The sequence below is a fragment of the Balaenoptera ricei genome, chromosome 11 (genome assembly GCF_028023285.1).
Source record: "Balaenoptera ricei isolate mBalRic1 chromosome 11, mBalRic1.hap2, whole genome shotgun sequence".
Lineage (NCBI taxonomy): Eukaryota > Metazoa > Chordata > Mammalia > Artiodactyla > Balaenopteridae > Balaenoptera > Balaenoptera ricei.
The window spans coordinates 79,690,871-79,709,609 of NC_082649.1; the positions used below are offsets into that span (position 1 = coordinate 79,690,871).

The 18,739-nt window shown below is 40.0% G+C and overlaps 1 protein-coding gene across 8 annotated transcripts in view; it reads right to left on the minus strand.

Moving 5' to 3' along the window:
• The window catches only part of CADPS (calcium dependent secretion activator), a 474,621-nt gene that overhangs the window by 90,895 nt on the left and 364,987 nt on the right, over positions 1–18,739 (minus strand). For 5 of the 8 annotated variants that reach the window (XM_059937688.1, XM_059937691.1, XM_059937689.1 and 2 more), the window contains 3 exons: positions 11,519–11,625; positions 4,797–4,953; positions 3,826–3,967 (listed from right to left, as the gene is read on the minus strand). In XM_059937688.1, coding sequence (XP_059793671.1) covers positions 3,826–3,967; positions 4,797–4,953; positions 11,519–11,625 — 406 coding nt within the window. Of the gene's footprint in view, positions 1–3,825; positions 3,968–4,796; positions 4,954–6,175; positions 6,197–10,497; positions 10,507–11,518; positions 11,626–18,739 lie in introns of all 8 variants that reach the window. The other 3 variants (XM_059937690.1, XM_059937687.1, XM_059937683.1) reach the window with 2 other exon arrangements.

The window sequence follows — 18,739 nt, forward strand, 5'->3', positions numbered from 1 at the left end:
AATGGGCAACAGTGAAGCGTGGATTCCTTGTGCCTGGAAGTGTTTAAGTAGAGACTAAGAGACAACCTGTCAAGGAAAGAGTAGTGCAGAGGGGTTTCTAGACTTGGCAAGCTTTGGATTAGACGCTTTCTAAGTTTTCTTCCACACAGAAGGTCAGGATGACTAGATGAGCAACAAACCAACTCTAAAGAGCTGGCAGAAGTGTGGTCCATCTGTTAGGTAGGACCAAAAGCTCATATTCAGGGCTGCTGGGAGGGTTCTGAACAACCTGCCCAGCTGCGGGTGGTGGCGCTATGACGTGTCCTCATGGACCCCCGGAGAAGGCCATGGGGTCCAGCCTGGGCTTGCCCTCGAGAGGCTATCTTCAGCTGTGGTTAGAAGCTATGGGATGACATTTTCCACCAATGCCTAGAGATTCAAATCATGACCATCATGATCTGGCTTAATGGAAACAGAGATGCAGCTTCCCTTTTCTCTCCTCAGAGATGGAAGGCCACCCTTCTAGAGAAATAAGCAATAAGGACTCAGACATTTTACCCTTTCTATCAAATAACTTCAGTTGTATCAAACCCAAATGATGATGATATCTCTATTTTCTTTCATAGGACCATATTTTGAAATAAGAAAATCTGAACAATAAAGAATATTTAAAATCTGCTTTTAGCTACTTCAATATATCGGTAGCATTTCCTTGTCAGAGTTCTGTTTTTCTTTAACATTTGAAATATTTTGTTAACTCTTGAACAACACGGGGCTTAGGGGCACTGACCCCTGCACAGTTAAAAATTCACATATAACTTTATATTTAGCCCTTGTATCTGTGGTTCCTCCTTATCTTCAGTTCCGTATCTGTGGATTCAACCAATCTCTGACCATGCAGGACTGTCATTATTTACTACTGAAAAAAAATCCACATATAAGTGGACCTGTGCCATTCAAATCAGTGTTGTTCAAGGGTCAACTGTACTAGTTTTTCTTGAAGTAAGCTTTGCAATGCATTTCTCAGTCATTTTACCTATAATCAGGTACCTATAATCATGACTTTTGAAAAGTAGAAGAACAGAACTATTAAAGTGTAAGAATTGTTTGAGAGAAGGGTTGTTGGGGGCGCGTGTGTGTGTGTGCATGTGTGTACACTGTGGGATCATGTGTCAAAATTAGAGAAGATTGAGCAAACAATCTATTTATCTAAGTCAGCTTCTTACTTTTGAGTGAACTTGGTGAAAAATATCCCCAAAAGATCATTATTTACTTGGAAAAAAAAAAAAAAGAACCTCTGCTTCTTTATCAACCCTCTATCTAGTGCTTAGATAGAAGCTCATACTTTCTCTTAGCATAGTAAGAAGTAGAGAGATTTATTCCTTCCTATCACATAAGTGTGTTCCCAATTTTTTCATACCCTTCATTTTGTGCTGGCCATTCTGCAAATCTGTCCCATGGCATCCACATTCTGTTTTCAAATCACCTAATAAAATGTAGGTGATTTCAAACAATTTTAATTTAGCTTATGTTTTAGTTGTCATTTTCCAATACCTCCACCTGCTCCGAAAAGCACGTACTATTTAGTATGAATTAAACAAACCACAGTCATATTCACGAGCCTACAGCACAGTTTTGTACAGCCAAAAGCTACTTAAGAAACAAAACACATCCCTATAAAATATTCTCAGGTTGTTAGTCACGAGTGATCAATCCTTTGCTAATTTTCCGATCTTTAAATTACCGATCCGAGAGTTCATACTTTATTTTTTTTTCACTCCTTAAAAAAAACCCTGAGGAAACATTCCCAGACTAAGACTTCCAATTGTGAAAATGATTTCAAGTCTACCTTTACTTCTGACTGATCAAGTATACGTTATGGTTCAGAAGGCATAGCGGTCATTAGCTTGGTTTCTAAAGAATTTAGCAGGTTATAAAATGACTTCAGTGACACTATCACAGAGCTTCATGACAATTCTCAGACACTGAGTAGAGACATCTTTAAGAATTAGTTTTACAGATGAGTAGACAGTTAGAGAGGTTTAAGCCCTTGCCTTCTGGCTAGTAACTGCAGAACAAGGGCCCTACCTCTAGGGCTCCTTAAGAAACAGGGAAGGAGACCCATCATTTCCTCCTGCGTGTGCTGGGAGGAGTAGCCTCCACATTTAAACCCAAGTAAGTAAATGCTACTTCAAGCCCATTGCTACTTGCAAAATGTGAATATTACTCATTTTAACCTTTTCCTTTTTCACAACTGTTCTGCACAGGACAACTGCCTTGATTCGAGTGAGCATTTTTAAAAAAAATACAATCACTCATTCATGCTTTATCATCAAGGGTCCTGGCTCTATTCTCATGAGCTGAAAGTCAGCAGGGCCGTATTAAGAGACTGTTATAAACCTGAGAATTACAAGCTAAAATTTAGATATCTTGATACTTGCCAATGAAGAGCTACTGCCCATTAACCTGCTCAGTAGGGCAAGTCAAGAAACTTCTCTTGTGGCTCAGATGTGGAGAGGGGGATAGACTGAAAAAGCTATTTTGCTTTGATTTCTTTATGAGTCAGAATTTTATTAAGTGTAATAGTAGAAGGAGGGTCTCAATTCAGAAAACTGCTTAAAGACAGGGCACAAGTTAAGGCTTCCAAAGTGAGAAAAGGCTTTTGAATATTTGTCCTGGAAGTGCCTGGCAGGGTGCTGTGCACGCCCCGCTTTGCTCCATGCTGGTTGCCACAGTCCACAGATGTAAAGGACCAGAAAGAACAAAATGCTTTTCCTACAAGAAAAAGGGAATCTAACAGAGCAAAGCTACTATCAGGCTTTATTGGAACTTTTCGAACCATACCAGAAAATTCTCTCCGCCTAGGAGTTCTCCACTTCTCCAGAAAGGGGAGTCTGAGACTGACCCTCTGGCAGCCTTCAGTGACAGCCCTCCTCCTTGCTGGGGAATGGAGGTGGCACCAGATCTGCCACACATTTCAGATAGGATCTATTTGCCAAGCAATTATGGAAATTGCCAAATTCACGACCTATAGGATTTCCTGTAATTGGTCCTACAGGATAGATATCCCATTAAAAAAAAAAAGTAGTGTGGTCAAATACATTTAGGAAACTCTGGATTAAGCACAGTCAAACAAGTTTCTGTATGACTATATTCTCCGAGTTTTGAAATATGCTGGTGTACTTTGAGGCTCTCCAGGAGACAAGGGCGTGGGGTAGATGAGCAGGGTACATAGAGCTTCCTAAATATATCTGGCCACAGAGTCCTTTTCTTGAGGAGAGTCTCAAAAGCCTAGACCAGGAAATGACAAACTCTGGCCCACAGGCCAGCTTCCTGTTTTTGTAAATAAAGTTTTAGGGGAACACAGCCACGCTTGTTCATTTACCTATTGTCTATTGCGGCTTTTGTGCTACACAGTAGAGTTGAGACTTGACAGAGATCATGTGGCTTGAAAAGTCTCAATATTTACCATCTGACCTTTTACAGAAAAAGTTTGCTTATCCCTTGCCTAGACCCCTATGGAACACACTTTGGGAAACATCAATACCTAGGGATAAAACCACTGGAGTAAGATACACAGTACAAATATCACAGCCAGATTTATATTCCGTATTGCTTATTTATCTTGTGCAATAAACCAAAGATTCCATTTCATAAAACAATTCTCAATCTCTTTCCCCCTCCCCTCCTTGGACGAAGAGGCTATGAGCATGATAGTTGGGAGTATGGTGTTTGCTCTCTATCCATGTGAACAATGAAAACCATAAGACACCATTAATCCATTTCTGTATGACTCTCCAGCCATTTGCACCCAAACTCCGATGGTATCAAAAGAGGTTTCCTTACTTGACTGGTTCCCATGACTCCCGCTCAAAGCCCCTGTGAATGGATTGTGCAATTGAGGACTCCATCAAATCCACATATCTAACCACAAGTGGGGCAAACAGGTCTTGCAGGTGTTTGTGAAATTTTCCATTGCACAAATTATCTAGAACAGATAAGCAAAAGCTCGGTAAGAATCCACAGTTGCTCCATCAGCATACAACGTACACATAGAGAGGACTGTCTTCTACATTAAATATACCGCTTCTAAAAAAAAGCCAGAAGGAAGAAAGAGGAGAAAGAGGAAGAGGAGGAGAAGGAGAAGAAAAGAAAAAAGTACATGAGTGGCATCATGCTTCAATCTGCGTGGAAGGAAAATGGAATTCAAAAACCTTTTACCCATTTGTGTCACTCTTCTAAAAAGGGAAAAAAATAATGCCCCCTTGAACAAGAAAAGCAACAATTGATACTTTTCTCTTTTTTTTTTTTAGGTTTTCTTTGCACCTGCTCCCTTTCTTCCCCTTACGTTACCAGGAAGAAAGAACATTCTGTATCCCTCTCTTCTGTCATCACTCTCCCTGGGGAGGAAGGTCTATTTTACGGCTATGTGTTGCTGGAAGATACTTGGAAATGCTTGGGGTGTTACTTAGCAAGAAATTGTTTTTCATCTAGGAAGCATCTTTTGATAAAAATTCAAAATGTGTAGAGGTCAATTTAGCTTGTTCAAGAGCAAATAAAACCCATAGGCACGGGCACCACTTTCTCACTGCTCTTGGGTTCTTCTGCCTAGTCAACAGAGGGCTTCCCTGCAACAGGACGCTTGTTGGAAGAAAGGGAATTTCATCAGCTGTAAGTTTTTTTGTTTTTTTTTTTAAGTAATCATAAAACTATGAAGAGCTGTGTCCAACCTGTAGTCTGCCTGGGATAAAGATGTTCCAGCAATCTGTTATCTGCACACTACTTAGGAAAGTCAGACGGTCAAAGATGATACCTACAATCGGTCCGGAGAAAATCATTCAGCAGCTGAAACAGTGGAAAACTGTCCCACGTGTCTGGGGGCTGCACCTCTAGCGCTGCGTCCATGTCCACTGCAAAGAGTGACAGGAACGTCTCGGCGTGTTCCACCATCAAGTCTGACCACCACGCAAAGGCCTTTGAAATGTGGCAGAGAAACAACAGAAAAGAGGCGATGAGCTTCTGTCTCCGACCTAAGATGTGAAGTTAAGGCCTGGCTGTTCAAGATTCACTGTGCATCCAGCAGGGTTTGGTAATTTTATTGTAAAGAGAACAGCTTTTTTTGGATAGAGTTGGGCCTCTAGGTGTCCCAAGGCAATGCTTTTCATGATTCCAAGCCTGCCTTAGAAAGTCTTTACTCTGACCTACCGGTCAGAGGATGTAGCTGCAGAAATGACAGGTGTGGAACTTCTGTTCAATTTACAATAACTCAGTACGTTCTGAGTCATGCTCTTTATCACTCTTGTTGGCTAGTTCTTGCTCTAAAATATTAGAATTTGGGAGTTTCTTCACTGTGTTTATGGGTTTTCTGCTGGTCTAACTTGAAAATAGGCAATTATTATTTACTTATATCTACGCATCCGGGGGTTAATTGTCTGTGGTCTCATACAAGCTCAGCAACTCGTGTTTCCCTACACGTTGGAAATGTCACTCCTATTTCATACCAAGGCGAAGGAAACCATTGTTGCGATTGTCACAAAACTTTTGAGTCGAAATCTCTTTAAGCAGGGAGCCTCCGGTTTTGCATCCTGTCTATAGGAAATATCAGGCTTTAAGCTAGGAGACACTCAGTAAGATTAGGACTTACTTTTCTGAGGGCTGGACACATATGTACATTGAAAACCAAAAATATCAGTGAAGTAACTCATTTTCATGCACGTGGGTCCTTGGAAATCATTGTGCAGGGTCTCAGAGGTGACATTCACATCAGATGGGCCAGATGTGAATGCAATTCAAAGGCATGCATGCATGTTGACTAATCATTTCTGGCAGGGGGCATGCAGAATGAGTGGCAGTGTCAAGAGGCGCCCCCCCCTCTCTTTTTTTCTTTTGCTGATTTCAAAGAGAACAGAAAAACAAAAACAAATTGCCAGCCCCTTCTACTCCCCCACCTCCCCACCCAGTGCTGTAAAGTATTTATTTACATGGGAAACACTTTCCGGAGCATTCACCAAAAAAAAGATGAGAAGGCATTTGGAAACATGAAAGATGATTATGGAAATAATTCCATAAATGAAAGAGTTTGTTCAATGGCCAAGCTCTTCTGTGATCTATTAGTTATTTGGGGATATTCTAACAGCCACCAGGAGGCAGAATAGGGGTCCATCTCTCTTCTTTCATGAGATTTCATTTTACTTACTTCTCCTTTATCAACATGTGGCTGGTTTGCAAATTAAATGGAAAAAATCAAGTCATGGACCATTCTGCAAGGTCAGCTTGGCTGGAAATAGACACCTGCTGTTTCCATTTCAATTGACAGTAAAACCTCACTGATTCAGAGTAATGGGAGAGGAGAGATGCTAGTCTGTCAGCAAAAAAACCTAAATTACTGGGCTTTCTAAAAGAGAACTATCCTTTTGCTACTTTCTGTATGCAGTCTGTACCAGGGCACCCAAGTAGAAGGTATTGATTATCATATAAATGTATCATAAATGTAGAAGTATTTTTTTTAAAAAAAACTTCTAATAATTGTAGATAAATTGACCTATAAAGTGAAGTCAAAGAGAGGGAAGCATTAATTTTATAGATCCTGGGATGAAACTTGGAAGACGAGCCTTTAGAATTTCTAGAGAAAGTTGAGACCATGTCAAATATTTTACTTAGGAGAAATTAAAAGAGCCACATCCACAATTGAATTGTCACAAATTAAGAGTAGTTGGGTCTGAATCGATGAGGTTTTATTGTAGTTTTACCACCTGGGGATGAGAGCCCTGGGTTTTGGGGCTTGTTCCACTGACTACGTGGCTAAATCCAGCAGAGGAAGAAACCCTCAACCCCACCCGCAGAGCTCTCCTAGCCATCTGCCTACTAGGCAAGGATCTTCTAAATATTGAAACTTGCTGGAGTCCCACTCCTGCCCCCCAACCCTATGTGGAGGGCTGACTCTCAACATCCCTGATGCAGGATATTTGCAAAACTCACAAAGGCACACCAAATATTGGCTGGTACTTATTCTTTAGTTATTTATTTCACTTTGCATCTTCAGGGTGAGTCCAAGAAAATAGTTACTAGAGAGACTGAATTGCCTTCCCAGACACAATTTTGCTCTAGGATGACAAGAAAAGAAAGAAAAAGAAAGAAAAAACAACCAAAAAATGAGACAAAACAAAAAACAAATCCTAAATGCCTGTAATTAAAAATTTCTCAGCCCAACCTCATACCTGGTTCTTACCAGCTTTATTGAAAAGCTGCAAACCAGAGGCCATAAGAAGCACCTATGTCTACTATCTACAGAAAATTTAGTCCCTTGTTAGAATTTGATAATGTGTTGAGAAATTATCTACGGTTGTTACATTAATAATCATATAGATAGGAAGCCCTACAAATTACAGTGACTACTGTGATATGAATTATCACCATGGAAGTCTGGCAGAGGAACATAGGATTCTAGTGAAGGAAGAGAATTTAAGTAGTGGGGGGGTTTGTCGGAGAAGTGAAGTCCAAATTTATTTTTCTACACCCAAGGTATTTTCTTTCAGAACCTCATAATCAAACCTGACTCTCTGAGAACGAGAAAAAGATTCAGGCAAGGGCAGTAATCACCAAAAAGCCATATCATACTTTTAATCAAACGAACAGAGTCTGTGTATCTAGGGTGGGCAAGACAAAGGTTTAAAATAAAGCAACAACAACAATTATATTTATTTATCTTATATTTGCTCATACAGGTGAATGCTATTTTTGTACATGAGCTAACTCAATGTCTGTGGGTGTCTAAAGTCTTCAGAAATCTTTTTCCAAAGACAAAAGGGAGCTGTACTTTGGCTTCTAAATACTTACCCAGTGGTTTTCATTCTGGAAAGGCAAAGATGTATGCTTTAGGGGTATAGTCAGCCACACTGAACACACTCTATATTTTGTACACAAACTACATGTATATATGTACCCCTCTGTGTACCACAATACATATATACATATACATACGTATACATAGAGAGAGAGATTGGGCAAGTGAAGCGACAGTACATGAAGGCATAATTCCTGTGCGCGTGCAGGTGTGTGTGTGCACATAATTTAGGCTCTGAGAGCAGAATTAAGCTGTAATTTAGAGATACGAGTGACAACTTCTACCGTGTACTGCACGTGTGTATACATGACATAGTCTTATCTGGGGGGAATGTTTTTTCTCCTGAAACAGTTAATTACTTTACATTGGAATTCAAAATAGTTTTAAGGCTTATTGATTTTTGGGGGGGAGGCAATTCTACTTGTCACTTTTATTTGTGTGGTGGTGTCACCAAACAGCATGATCACACAGCCAAGATCCATGCTGAGGATTTAGTGATTTTCTAGAGTTTATCGAGCACCCAGAGAATATGGCAGTGAGTAGAAAACAGGCCAGTAGAAAACAAATTTCATCTTTCATCCTTTTGGCAGCAAAACCTCATCCTCAGCGTGTCAGGGCAAATTCTACTTCCTTGTTTACAGCCCAGAGGCTCTTGACCAGGCTCTACCATGAAATCAGCTGGGCAGTTTAAAAAATTACCAGTACTCGGCCCCTCCCTATGAGATTCCAGTTAATTGAGCTGGGGTGAGACCTGGGCATCAGCAATTGTTAAAAGCTTCTGAGGTGGTTGCGATCTGTACGTGAGCACTGAGAACAGGTGGTGATGCCCTTCTGGCCCACTCTACCGTTCAAACCCAACCTCCTTCCAGCATATTCTGACTGTGTCATTCATTTGGTACATTCCACGTAGGTTTTGTCCTTTGTATGATTACATATTCATATATTTTGTTTCCTTAGTGACGTATTCCTAATAATACAATAGCCAAGCTTTGTGGAGTGCTTACTGTGTGTCAGGCATGATACTAGATGCATTACTATTGGCCTTCCATCCCAATGACTATCTGAGGTCCATTCTATGACTATCTCCAATTTACAGCATAAGAGAGGTTAAGTAATTAGGCTGAGATCACAAAGCAAGAAAGCAGCAACGCTGGACTTCAAACTCAACCTCAGAGCCTGAACTCCTGGCCACTCTGCATACTATCGCCTGAAGGTCAAGACTGCCTGATGCCTCCTTGTCCATCAAAAGAGCACTGAGGTAGCTGCCTCAGTGCTCAGCAGACAGGTAGTTTTTGATCGATTGAGTAATGAGGTTTTGTGACTGGGTGAAACGACGAATTCAGGAAATAATCCTGTACATTGATCTAAAAGCAAACTGGGTCTCCGAATTCTAAAGTATGCTGAAGTTTTCATTCCTAACTTCTTCTTTTTCAGTTATACATATACATATTTCTATTCTTTTTCAGATTCTTTTCCCATATAGGACATTCCTAACTTCTAAAGTTAATAAACAAGAAAAGAATTGAATTTATTTCTACCCTATTTATGAATGGCTTTTGAATATGTAAGATTAAAATATTTTTGTGATGATGGTTATGAGGGCAGTTTAAGATGGTGATTAGCACATAGTGAAAAAGGGCTTTCTGGAAAAGTGAAAAAAAAAATGTCTTCTTTGGATTATCAACTTTTCTTTGGTACCCCTTGTGAGTAATTTGGGAAAATATCCTCCTTTCTCAGACTGCAGCAGCCTCAGAAAATAACTTGATTGAATCAAACATATATGTCCATGTTCTTCTTCTATCATTCACTTAAAGAACAACTGTAAGTGAGGAAAACCATCTTCTTTGTATCCATGTCTTTGAAAATTTGGTCTGACATCTTGGGAAAAGCCTCAATACCCACAGCAGGGGAGGACTGGCCAGACCCCTCTACGCCTCTGGAGATGATTTTGTGGACACCCGGAAAGAACATACTTACCATCACTTGAACCCCAGATGCCCCTAATCTGAAAAGCACGTTGCACAGGATAGAGCAGAAAAAAATTCTAGCCCAGCTTAATTTTATGTCTGAAGGTGAGTCCTATGTTTTTACGTTTAGAGTGTGTTGATTTAGCCCCTCTTCTCACTCTTGGCTGTGCATTTGCTGGGTGCTGAAGGATTTAGTTGTACCTGCCTCAAGGGGTCTTCACCCCATTCCAGAGAGGGTTTTGGGGGAAATCATGATTCTCTGGCACTCTCTCTATATATAAATACTGTATATATGGTTGACATACAGACAGCTGTAGAGGAAGATTAGTATCACTCTGGCTAGCTACTACTGGTGACTACGCTCGGTACTCATCTGCTGAAGTAAAGGTAAGTACAGACGGACATAGGTACTACGACAGGCTAAGGGGACAGAATCAAGACAGGTAGGAGGTGTGTGTTGGGATGGAACTGCAGTGGTTTTTAAGTGTATCAGTTGCTTCATGCACGCGCAAGGTAATCTCCCACATTTACCCTGCCGTGGAGGGCCACCCACTGCACAAGCAATCCACTGGCAATTGCCGTTACATTCCTTGGGTCAGTGTTAGGAAGCAGGGGCACTGGGAAAAGTCCCATTAGAAGACATGGTGCTGGAAGGGCATGCACAGACTATGAGAGCAGGTGGCTGACTCATTCGTTTTGGTCACATACCTCTTTCCCCTGCCACGATCAGCCAAGATTGAATGGAAAAACAGGGAGGAAACTTAAATATGCAATCAGGCATTAGTTGGGACGACTGGCTTTATGGTGTATTATATATTATTTAACTATGCTGTCGATTTTCATTTAGTCATGGGAATAATCATTTTAGGTGCTTCTGACATTACTTTTATTGATGCCCCCTTTTTTCCCCCCTTTGCTGTAGATTTGCTTGGAGGGGAAGAGTGAGAATGAGTACAGTTTTCAAAAAGGCTATTTTAAGAGAGATGATTTTAAATCTCAGTTTTGAAACAAGCAGTGATATAACAGTTTGATCATAATGAAATCTTGGAATCTTTTCTTGGAAGGGTTGGGTTGTTTAAATCCTTACAGGTTTGGGATTTAGTTAGCCTTGAAATCCCTCAGTTTATAATTATTATCAAAATAATCATTTTGACAGTGGTTTGTAAAAAAAAAAAAAAAAAGTAAGCTGTATTTATTTAGATGTATGTTGGAGAATCGACAAGTTGAACAACACAGAATAATTTGTTTCTGTCACTGCGTTTAGCAACCCAGGTCATCTGAGATTAATCAACGAAGACTCAAGGGTGAGTGGACTAAGTTACGGAGATAAATTCAAAAAGACGGTTCTCGATCCACACACCAAATAAAATAAACCGAAACAACAGTGGTAGCAACAGAAACAACCACAAAAGACCAAAAAGTATTTCATGTGTTCCTGACAATAACCATATGCTGCTTGATAATTATCTTGAAGATATACTCACCTCTTTGGCTTGTTGCTAGAAACATCTGAAAACTCAAGATGAAACGTATATCACGCAACCACTTTTCAGTTGCTTTAAACAACCTCGCAAAGACTCCTCCTGCAAAACTGTCACTTTCATTCATCTTTACAAGGCCAGTTAAAAGAAAATGGGTGTTAGGGCATCTTATTTACAAAGTTGCTGGTAGAATCAGTTCTGCAACATCATCTAAGGAACAAGAGACTTTGCCCTTGATGCCCGCTTACCTCTGCATGGTGTTCCTCGTTTTGCTGAAGAACTTCAATGACTAGTTCAGCAAGACGTATTGTGTCTTCCAGCTTTTTGGCAGGAGTGATTAACCGGCCTACATTTTCTGTAGTACAAGAATTTGTGTTAAAATTCAGCGAAAGCGGCAGGCTAGTTTTGTGGCCATTAGAACTAGTGGATAAGAAATTCCAAAGAGTTACCCATTTTTTTTTAAAAGTTTCATGCAGATGTTAAGTGCCACATAATTAGTAGTGAGCAAACCATAAAGCCATTTTATTATCATCACCATCATTATTATAATACATATTAAGAAAAAGCAGTGCTCCAGCTTCCGATTTGCTTATTAAGCTATATTAAGACTATGACAGCCCATTTCAAATTTGGTGACATTTTGTACACATGTTCTTTAAAGACAGCATAAATGGACTATCTTATATCCCTCTCTAGACAGTGCTCGTGCTTCCTGAGGTGAGAAGGTGTAACAGAAGCTTAGTCTTGATTGCTGCCACATTTGTCCCTTAACAGTCGATACTATAGCATTGTTTTTCGGTCTAGGTCTGTACGTTTAACAGGTATTGGAAAAAAGCAGATTCAAAGGTCTAGCTGTTTTAAATTGTCCAGGGAGGAGACTGAGAATTAACGGACATTCTTGGGCCATTAGGTAGAAGGCAGGATAGAATTTTTAAAAGAGTGTTGGGTGTAGATTATTGGATGAAGTGGTTTGAGCCACTGGTTGGTACAACTGAAATGTTAGCAGTTAGGTGGCAACAATGTACTCCATTTTTTTCTTTTAGTTTCTACTGTGTTGAAAGGGCTTTGATCACACTCAAGAACAAACTGAACCCTGATTTCTGTTGTATCCTTTATAGAGCTAAATTCATGACTGTTTGGCAATGTTATTATGTTACCAAAAATTATATTTTTTTTTCCTGTGGGGGAAAAGAGTACTATTTGAAACATAAAGGTTTTCTTAGCCAATGAAATGGCCTGAATTCAACCAGTCTAAACTCACAGGGGAACTTGCAGTTCATGCTCAGACCCCTTCAAACCTTGATGCCTGAGTCATTTAGAGCCCATGGGTGTAACAGCAATAAGGATCCTTGAGCACGATTCTACAAGGAGGATATATATGTGCACAAAAGGACTGCTGAAACTTATTTTAATCTCTTCATCTGAAGCAGGTGTGTTTTGGCTTCAGGATTTTTCTGGCTAAAGAAGATTACTCAATACTTCACAGGAAGGGTTGGTTTGTTGGTGCTGGTTTGGTTTTGCGTGGTGTGGAGTGGGAAACAAAATCGTAGAGATTGTTAATTAAAAAAACAAACAAACAAGCAGCTCCTCATAATTGTTTCCTTGTGCATTTGTTAAATAGGCGATGAACATGTCAGATGATTAGTAATCTACGATTTAGCAACGAAAAAGAAAAATTCTATGAAACACTGTGCAAATGGAGTGGTCCAGCCAATGGGACCTAAGAGTGATGGACCTAAGAGTAAGGTTATTGAGGCGTTGAAAGTTTCACTCCAACAGAGCCTGATGACTGGTGTGACACTGGGCTTTGTGGACTCAGGCCAATGGAACACTCCATTGTCTCTGCCAGGCTCAGCTGGAAATGTGGCTGCATATAAGGTTAGGACATGAAGGTGGGAGCTGTGGGGAAATAAATATGCAGATTAGGCAGAGAACCTTCAACACTCAGAGTAAGGAAATGTGCAGAGTTTAGGGACTGACAGCTCATTGCCTGGTCCAGAGCAATAAATATTTGGAGAAAGAATGAGTGACAAGATTGATTTCTGTGCTTTTGGGGCACCTGGTCTGTTTATAATTTCATAAGTGGACTATCATAATTCTGTTAGTAGACTTTCAGGCATTTCTACAAACATACTGTATATATATGTTGGGGTAATATGTGTAGAGTGAGGTATTTGCATTTTGATAGTAAATATGCATAGGCTACTATTTTTTTTTGTTAGTTGATATTCACATTTACACATCAATTTGCAAATTCCTCATCCTATGCTTATTACCCATTTGACACATACACCCACATACACACATCACACACTTACATACATCTTCTAGGAAGCAGACAAGCCTGCACATTAATACAAATCTGCAGGAAATCCCACTTGGGGCACATCTTTGAAATCTCTTACTTTCAAAATAGAGAACATTGTCCTTTCAGGTGGAACACTCACCAAATCTAGGGGAATTCTATCTGTCCATGACATATGATATAGAAATGGAAATCACATCAATATTTTTATGTATTTTTATTTAGAAGCTGTGAATGATCTTTGCGTTTGGAGAAATCCAAGATGCGTAAGCTAGGACCACCTGAAGATTTGTTTTAATATGCAGTGCTCTTAGATTGACTACCATATATATCAATAGATACACATCAAGTGTACATGCACACGCAGTCTTTCTGTGAGTGTGTACACATGCACGCAGATATGTGTATGCCTGATGTATATATACAGACAGTATGTTTAATAAAACCTTTTGCAATTTTGCTTTAACATGCAACCATTTAAAGTCAGCAGGTTAAGTATCCTTGAATCTAGAACGTTTGATCTTCCAATGAACCCATGTAGCCACACTTTCATTTATCGTTAATTAGCTGCAATTCCATTATCTGCAGATCAAGCTACTTTATTGAGACACAACTGTAATTTCCTCTTCACCTGCATTGCTAACTCACTAGCTAGTAAAAATGGTACAAAAAGCAACTTCTTTAAGATGTTGTCTTTAAAGAAAATATTGTGCAAAATCCTCTAGTCCCTCCTCCCTCCCCCCCAACAGAGGTCAAGGAGAAATTTGTGCTTAGAAACGATTTTTTTGGGTCACGTCTGCTGTCTGCAATATCTGGAAATGTATTGCAATATTCCTATCACCCAATCTTGTACTAGCTGGAGCACTGACGAAGGGGAACTAAAAATACAATATACTTGGTAAACATTTCATACAACAGAATTGAAGCTCATAACGTAGAAAAAAAATCGTCATGCAAAATGTTATGCAACAATGTTATTTTGTGCTGACATTGAGGTTTGAAAATGTTGCATATGTCAGACAGAGCTAGACAAAAAAAAAAAATGTGGACATTGGGAAATAAATGCTCTCTTTTCGAGTCTCTCAAAACCTACAGTGTCAAACTCGAGAGTCTGAGCCTCAGGTTAGTATGCTAAACAAAATTTCTAAAGAAATGAACAAAAAAAGCCAACGGAACTAGAAAGCTGTCGAATAAAGGAAAGGTAGAAGTTTACAGTACTTGATTTTGGCCTAGGCATGCCTTTGAGCCTCTGATATAACATGCTGGTCTGCATTTGGGTGGGTGGAGGAGGCCCAGGAAGTGGAGGGGGAGTTGCTCGGGTAGGTGAAGAGAGATGGTAAAAAAGTAAAGAGACAAAGTGACTGTCACGAAGGATGACAATTAAGATGACAAACTCTGAGAAGAACAAACAAACAAGCAAAAACGATCAAACACGAATGGAGAGCTGCTGCTTCCTTGGCGTGACTGCAACGTTACAGAAGTGTGACACTGTCTGACGAGGGACGGGACTCTTACCAGCACCCTCAGCACCACCGTACTGAGACACTCAGAAGCAGAATGCAAATCCTGGATGCCTTCATCCAGATGGATACACATGAATGATGGTGGCGGCATCATTGACCGAAAGAAGATAGACTTTTTGTACAGTAAAGAATAACACCTATACGTTAATAGCTGCTTCCTCCTTCCAGGTGACCAGAAACAGCCCTTGATGTTGACATAACTGGAGGGTCTGGCTTCTTATCCCCAGCATGCGACTTAACTTCCTATGTAACATTGTACCTTCTACTTAAGCCTCTCTGTGCTTCAGCTTCCTCCTCTATAAATTGAGACTATTAACATCTTTTTTGTGTACCTTGCAGGGTTGTTGATAAGAACAAATAAAACAGTGCATGGGATGGATCTCTGTAAAGCTTCAGGTGCCTACAAATGTTCATTGTTATCTCCTACACTGTGGGAAGGCAGGAATTAATTGCTTTGCAAAAGCAGATGAAGAGCCGTTATTAGTTCAAGTGAGCTAGGGAATATTCTTGCTCCCTTTGTGGAATTTCAACATGTCAAAATCTGTCATTTTGGGGGAAAAAAATGTGTGGTATCTGATTGTTTCCAGCTCATTTAATTATTTTCAACTTGGAATTCTCATGGCTTTTATATTGTGGGTTGAATCATATATAAAAACTTGCCAGCTTATCAAATATGTTACTTGCTATTCCAAATGTTAGAATACGGTAATCAGCACTTGACCCATCTGTCATGTGGTTTACAATATCAGCACAGCAAACATCCTATAACAATAGCCTCTCCTTCAACACAGGCACAGAGCACTATCAGCTTCTGCAATTCTCTCTCTTTAATGAGGGTCTCATTAACCTCAGACCTGGTCCTTTCTAATGGTTCTCGTTTATAAAGCAATCTGTATGGTGATTGCCAAGTTTGCTTCTTGGTTTGCTTGAATTTTTCAACTGGGAAAATGAATTTTACTGCAGGCTTACAGGAAATGCAATTCTAGCACCATTAATTTAAAAAAATATGAGAAATTAGGATAAATATAATATTCTGGAAAAACCATCTCTTAAAAGCAAAAGTTCATGTCATTCTTTTCTTGTGGGATCACCTCAATGTTTGAAATGAAAGACCAAAAAAAAAAAAAAAAAGAAAATCTATTCACTATTCTCCTCTTACTTAAATCTTTTGTTTGGGAATGACTGCGTGTAAATAGAATTTTAGAAAATCACTTTTAAACGACAGCTATATGAAGGAAGGCAACTACTAATCTCTTCTTTATAAAAAGGTACTCTACATTTTACGTTTCGTTAAAATCTGGTTTCCACCTATAGCTGGGCGGAAAGTTGGGTGCATCTCTGGTAACACCTTCTTCTGGCTCTTTGAATGTGTATTACTTGAGTGTGCAATTCTTAGGGAAACTCCTCATTTATTCTTCCCAGATAACAGAACCTGTGTAAACCACTTGATATGGTGCTTTATAAAACAATGAAATGTCCCCAGGCTGAACCATAACCGGCGAGGCAGCAGATACATATTTCAGCTCAATGGGTCTTGATGAAAATTCGTAAAGGGATTCCCTCCTGCCAACTGTCTGTCCAGAATTCTGACAGTGAGGTTTGCCACCATAGAAAAACAAGCTCCCTATTTTTTTCCCCTCACAGAGCAAAACAAAAACATCATACCTTGGTTTCCAACTTCATTTACCCAATTACCATTGCTCATGTTTACACAATTAAATCTGCTTGGCTTCCAGAGAGGGAGTTAAATGTGACTGCAGAAAAATAAAGAGAGAATTCCTCTGCAGGCTCAGCTAAGCCAAGGAAGAGAGGCATCCAGGAGTGAGAGACTCTCCAATTAGCCCTTAAATAACCTGACCGTCTCTGTTCCAGCAAGTGAATTGCCAGTCCCTGAAATATCATATGAAAGATGGATATGGTTGATGGAAAGCCCACTTACAACCAAGTTCCAACCGATTTATGTGTTGCTGAAGATGCCAGTGTTTGTATTACACTATTACTAAAAATAACTAGCCTGGAGCAATTCACTAGGATTTGGGGGTAGGGGTGGATAAAAGCTAGAGTAGGAATAGAATGCTAAGCAGGTAGCCACAACACACTTTCCAGAGTACTCTGCCTCCCTAAAATGATGGCTCCACGGACCATACATTTAGCGCTATAATACAACATAATTTCTTTAGTGGGGCATGCCATCAAATACACTTGATTCCCTGTATCTTCATCACTCCCTTTCAGAAGATTCCATCTTTAGGACAGTATAAACTATATGGTAATAAAGACCAGTGGATGAATCATGGATCGTTTTCTCTACTCTTTTCATTGCAACCATCTCTGTCTCTTCCCTGTAAGGACATGGGCAGCATGGCCTGTCCATTCTATCTCTAACATGTCTCCTGATTGTATCTCCCACTGTACAAGATCATGTGCCCACACTCTTGCTGTGGGGGTAGACATGCAACTCAAGTCTCATCACCTCCACCTCAACTGTTGCTAAAGACTCCAAGCCAGCATTTAGTTCCTTCCGTCCCCTGTAGTTCATTGATCATGCAGCGTCCATGCTGATCTCCATAAAGCACACATCTGAACCTGTCATACTTCTGCTCAAAAGCCTTTAAGAGCCTTCCCTCCTCTCCTCACCAAAAAGAGTTATGCCTTCATAACACAGGCTCAACTCCTCTGTTGATACCTCTACTTGAGCACTTATGGCCCCTTAATAATGGCCAATTATATGTATGTTTGTCTTCCCCTAAGCCCAATGAATTCTTTATTTATAGGGGCTAGAACAGTACCTGGCCCAGGGCAGGTCCTCAAATACTGGTGGAAGGAAATCCTCAGTGAATCCTGCGCAATGGTGTGCTTTCATGGAAAACCAAATACTCTGTGGTTGCCATGTGCATAAAAACTATACAGCAACTTTTATCTCTTACCCAAAGCCCCTGGTTACTTAACAAATGCATTAAGCTGAATTGCTGAATAGTAAACATTATAACTTAAACCTCCAAACCAGAGAACAACTTCAGGTGTCTTAATGAGATGAAAAATGATTTAAGATAATTAAAATTATTTGTATTTAAATGAAAATAAATTATATCCACAAGAAAGAAATAATGCTATTATAATATTTTTTTTCTCCAATTTGGTATCTTTGTATCCCAAGTCAGGCTTTGTCCCTGAGACTGAGATGTTGTACCTAATAAAAGTTAAGTTAATTCTGGATAGACACAGTAGTGGGCATCTGTTATTCTTGTATGTGCAGTCGCCTTGCTCAGAATTGCCTCTCCTCCACTCCATGTGGCTCTAGTGGGAATGCAAGCAATAAATCCTAGAGGGACAGTCATGTGAGCCAAGCCAGGCCAACCATAGCATCCCAACACCACCATGGGTATTGTGATTGGCTCAGGGATTAACATGTGACCCTAGCTGGGCCAATGAGACTGTTCTCTGGAATTGTATATAGTTTCATAGGGAGGAAAGTTCTTTTTCCTCCAGAGTCATTGGCTAGGATAAAAAGCTGGTGCGATCTGTGGCTATGTTGCTCCCAACCCCTCCTACCATGACTCCCAGTCATATTAAAGAAGGCTGTCAACAGTTGGAGAGATCAAAACAAACTAAAAGTCTTTATTTCTGAGCCCAATCCCTCC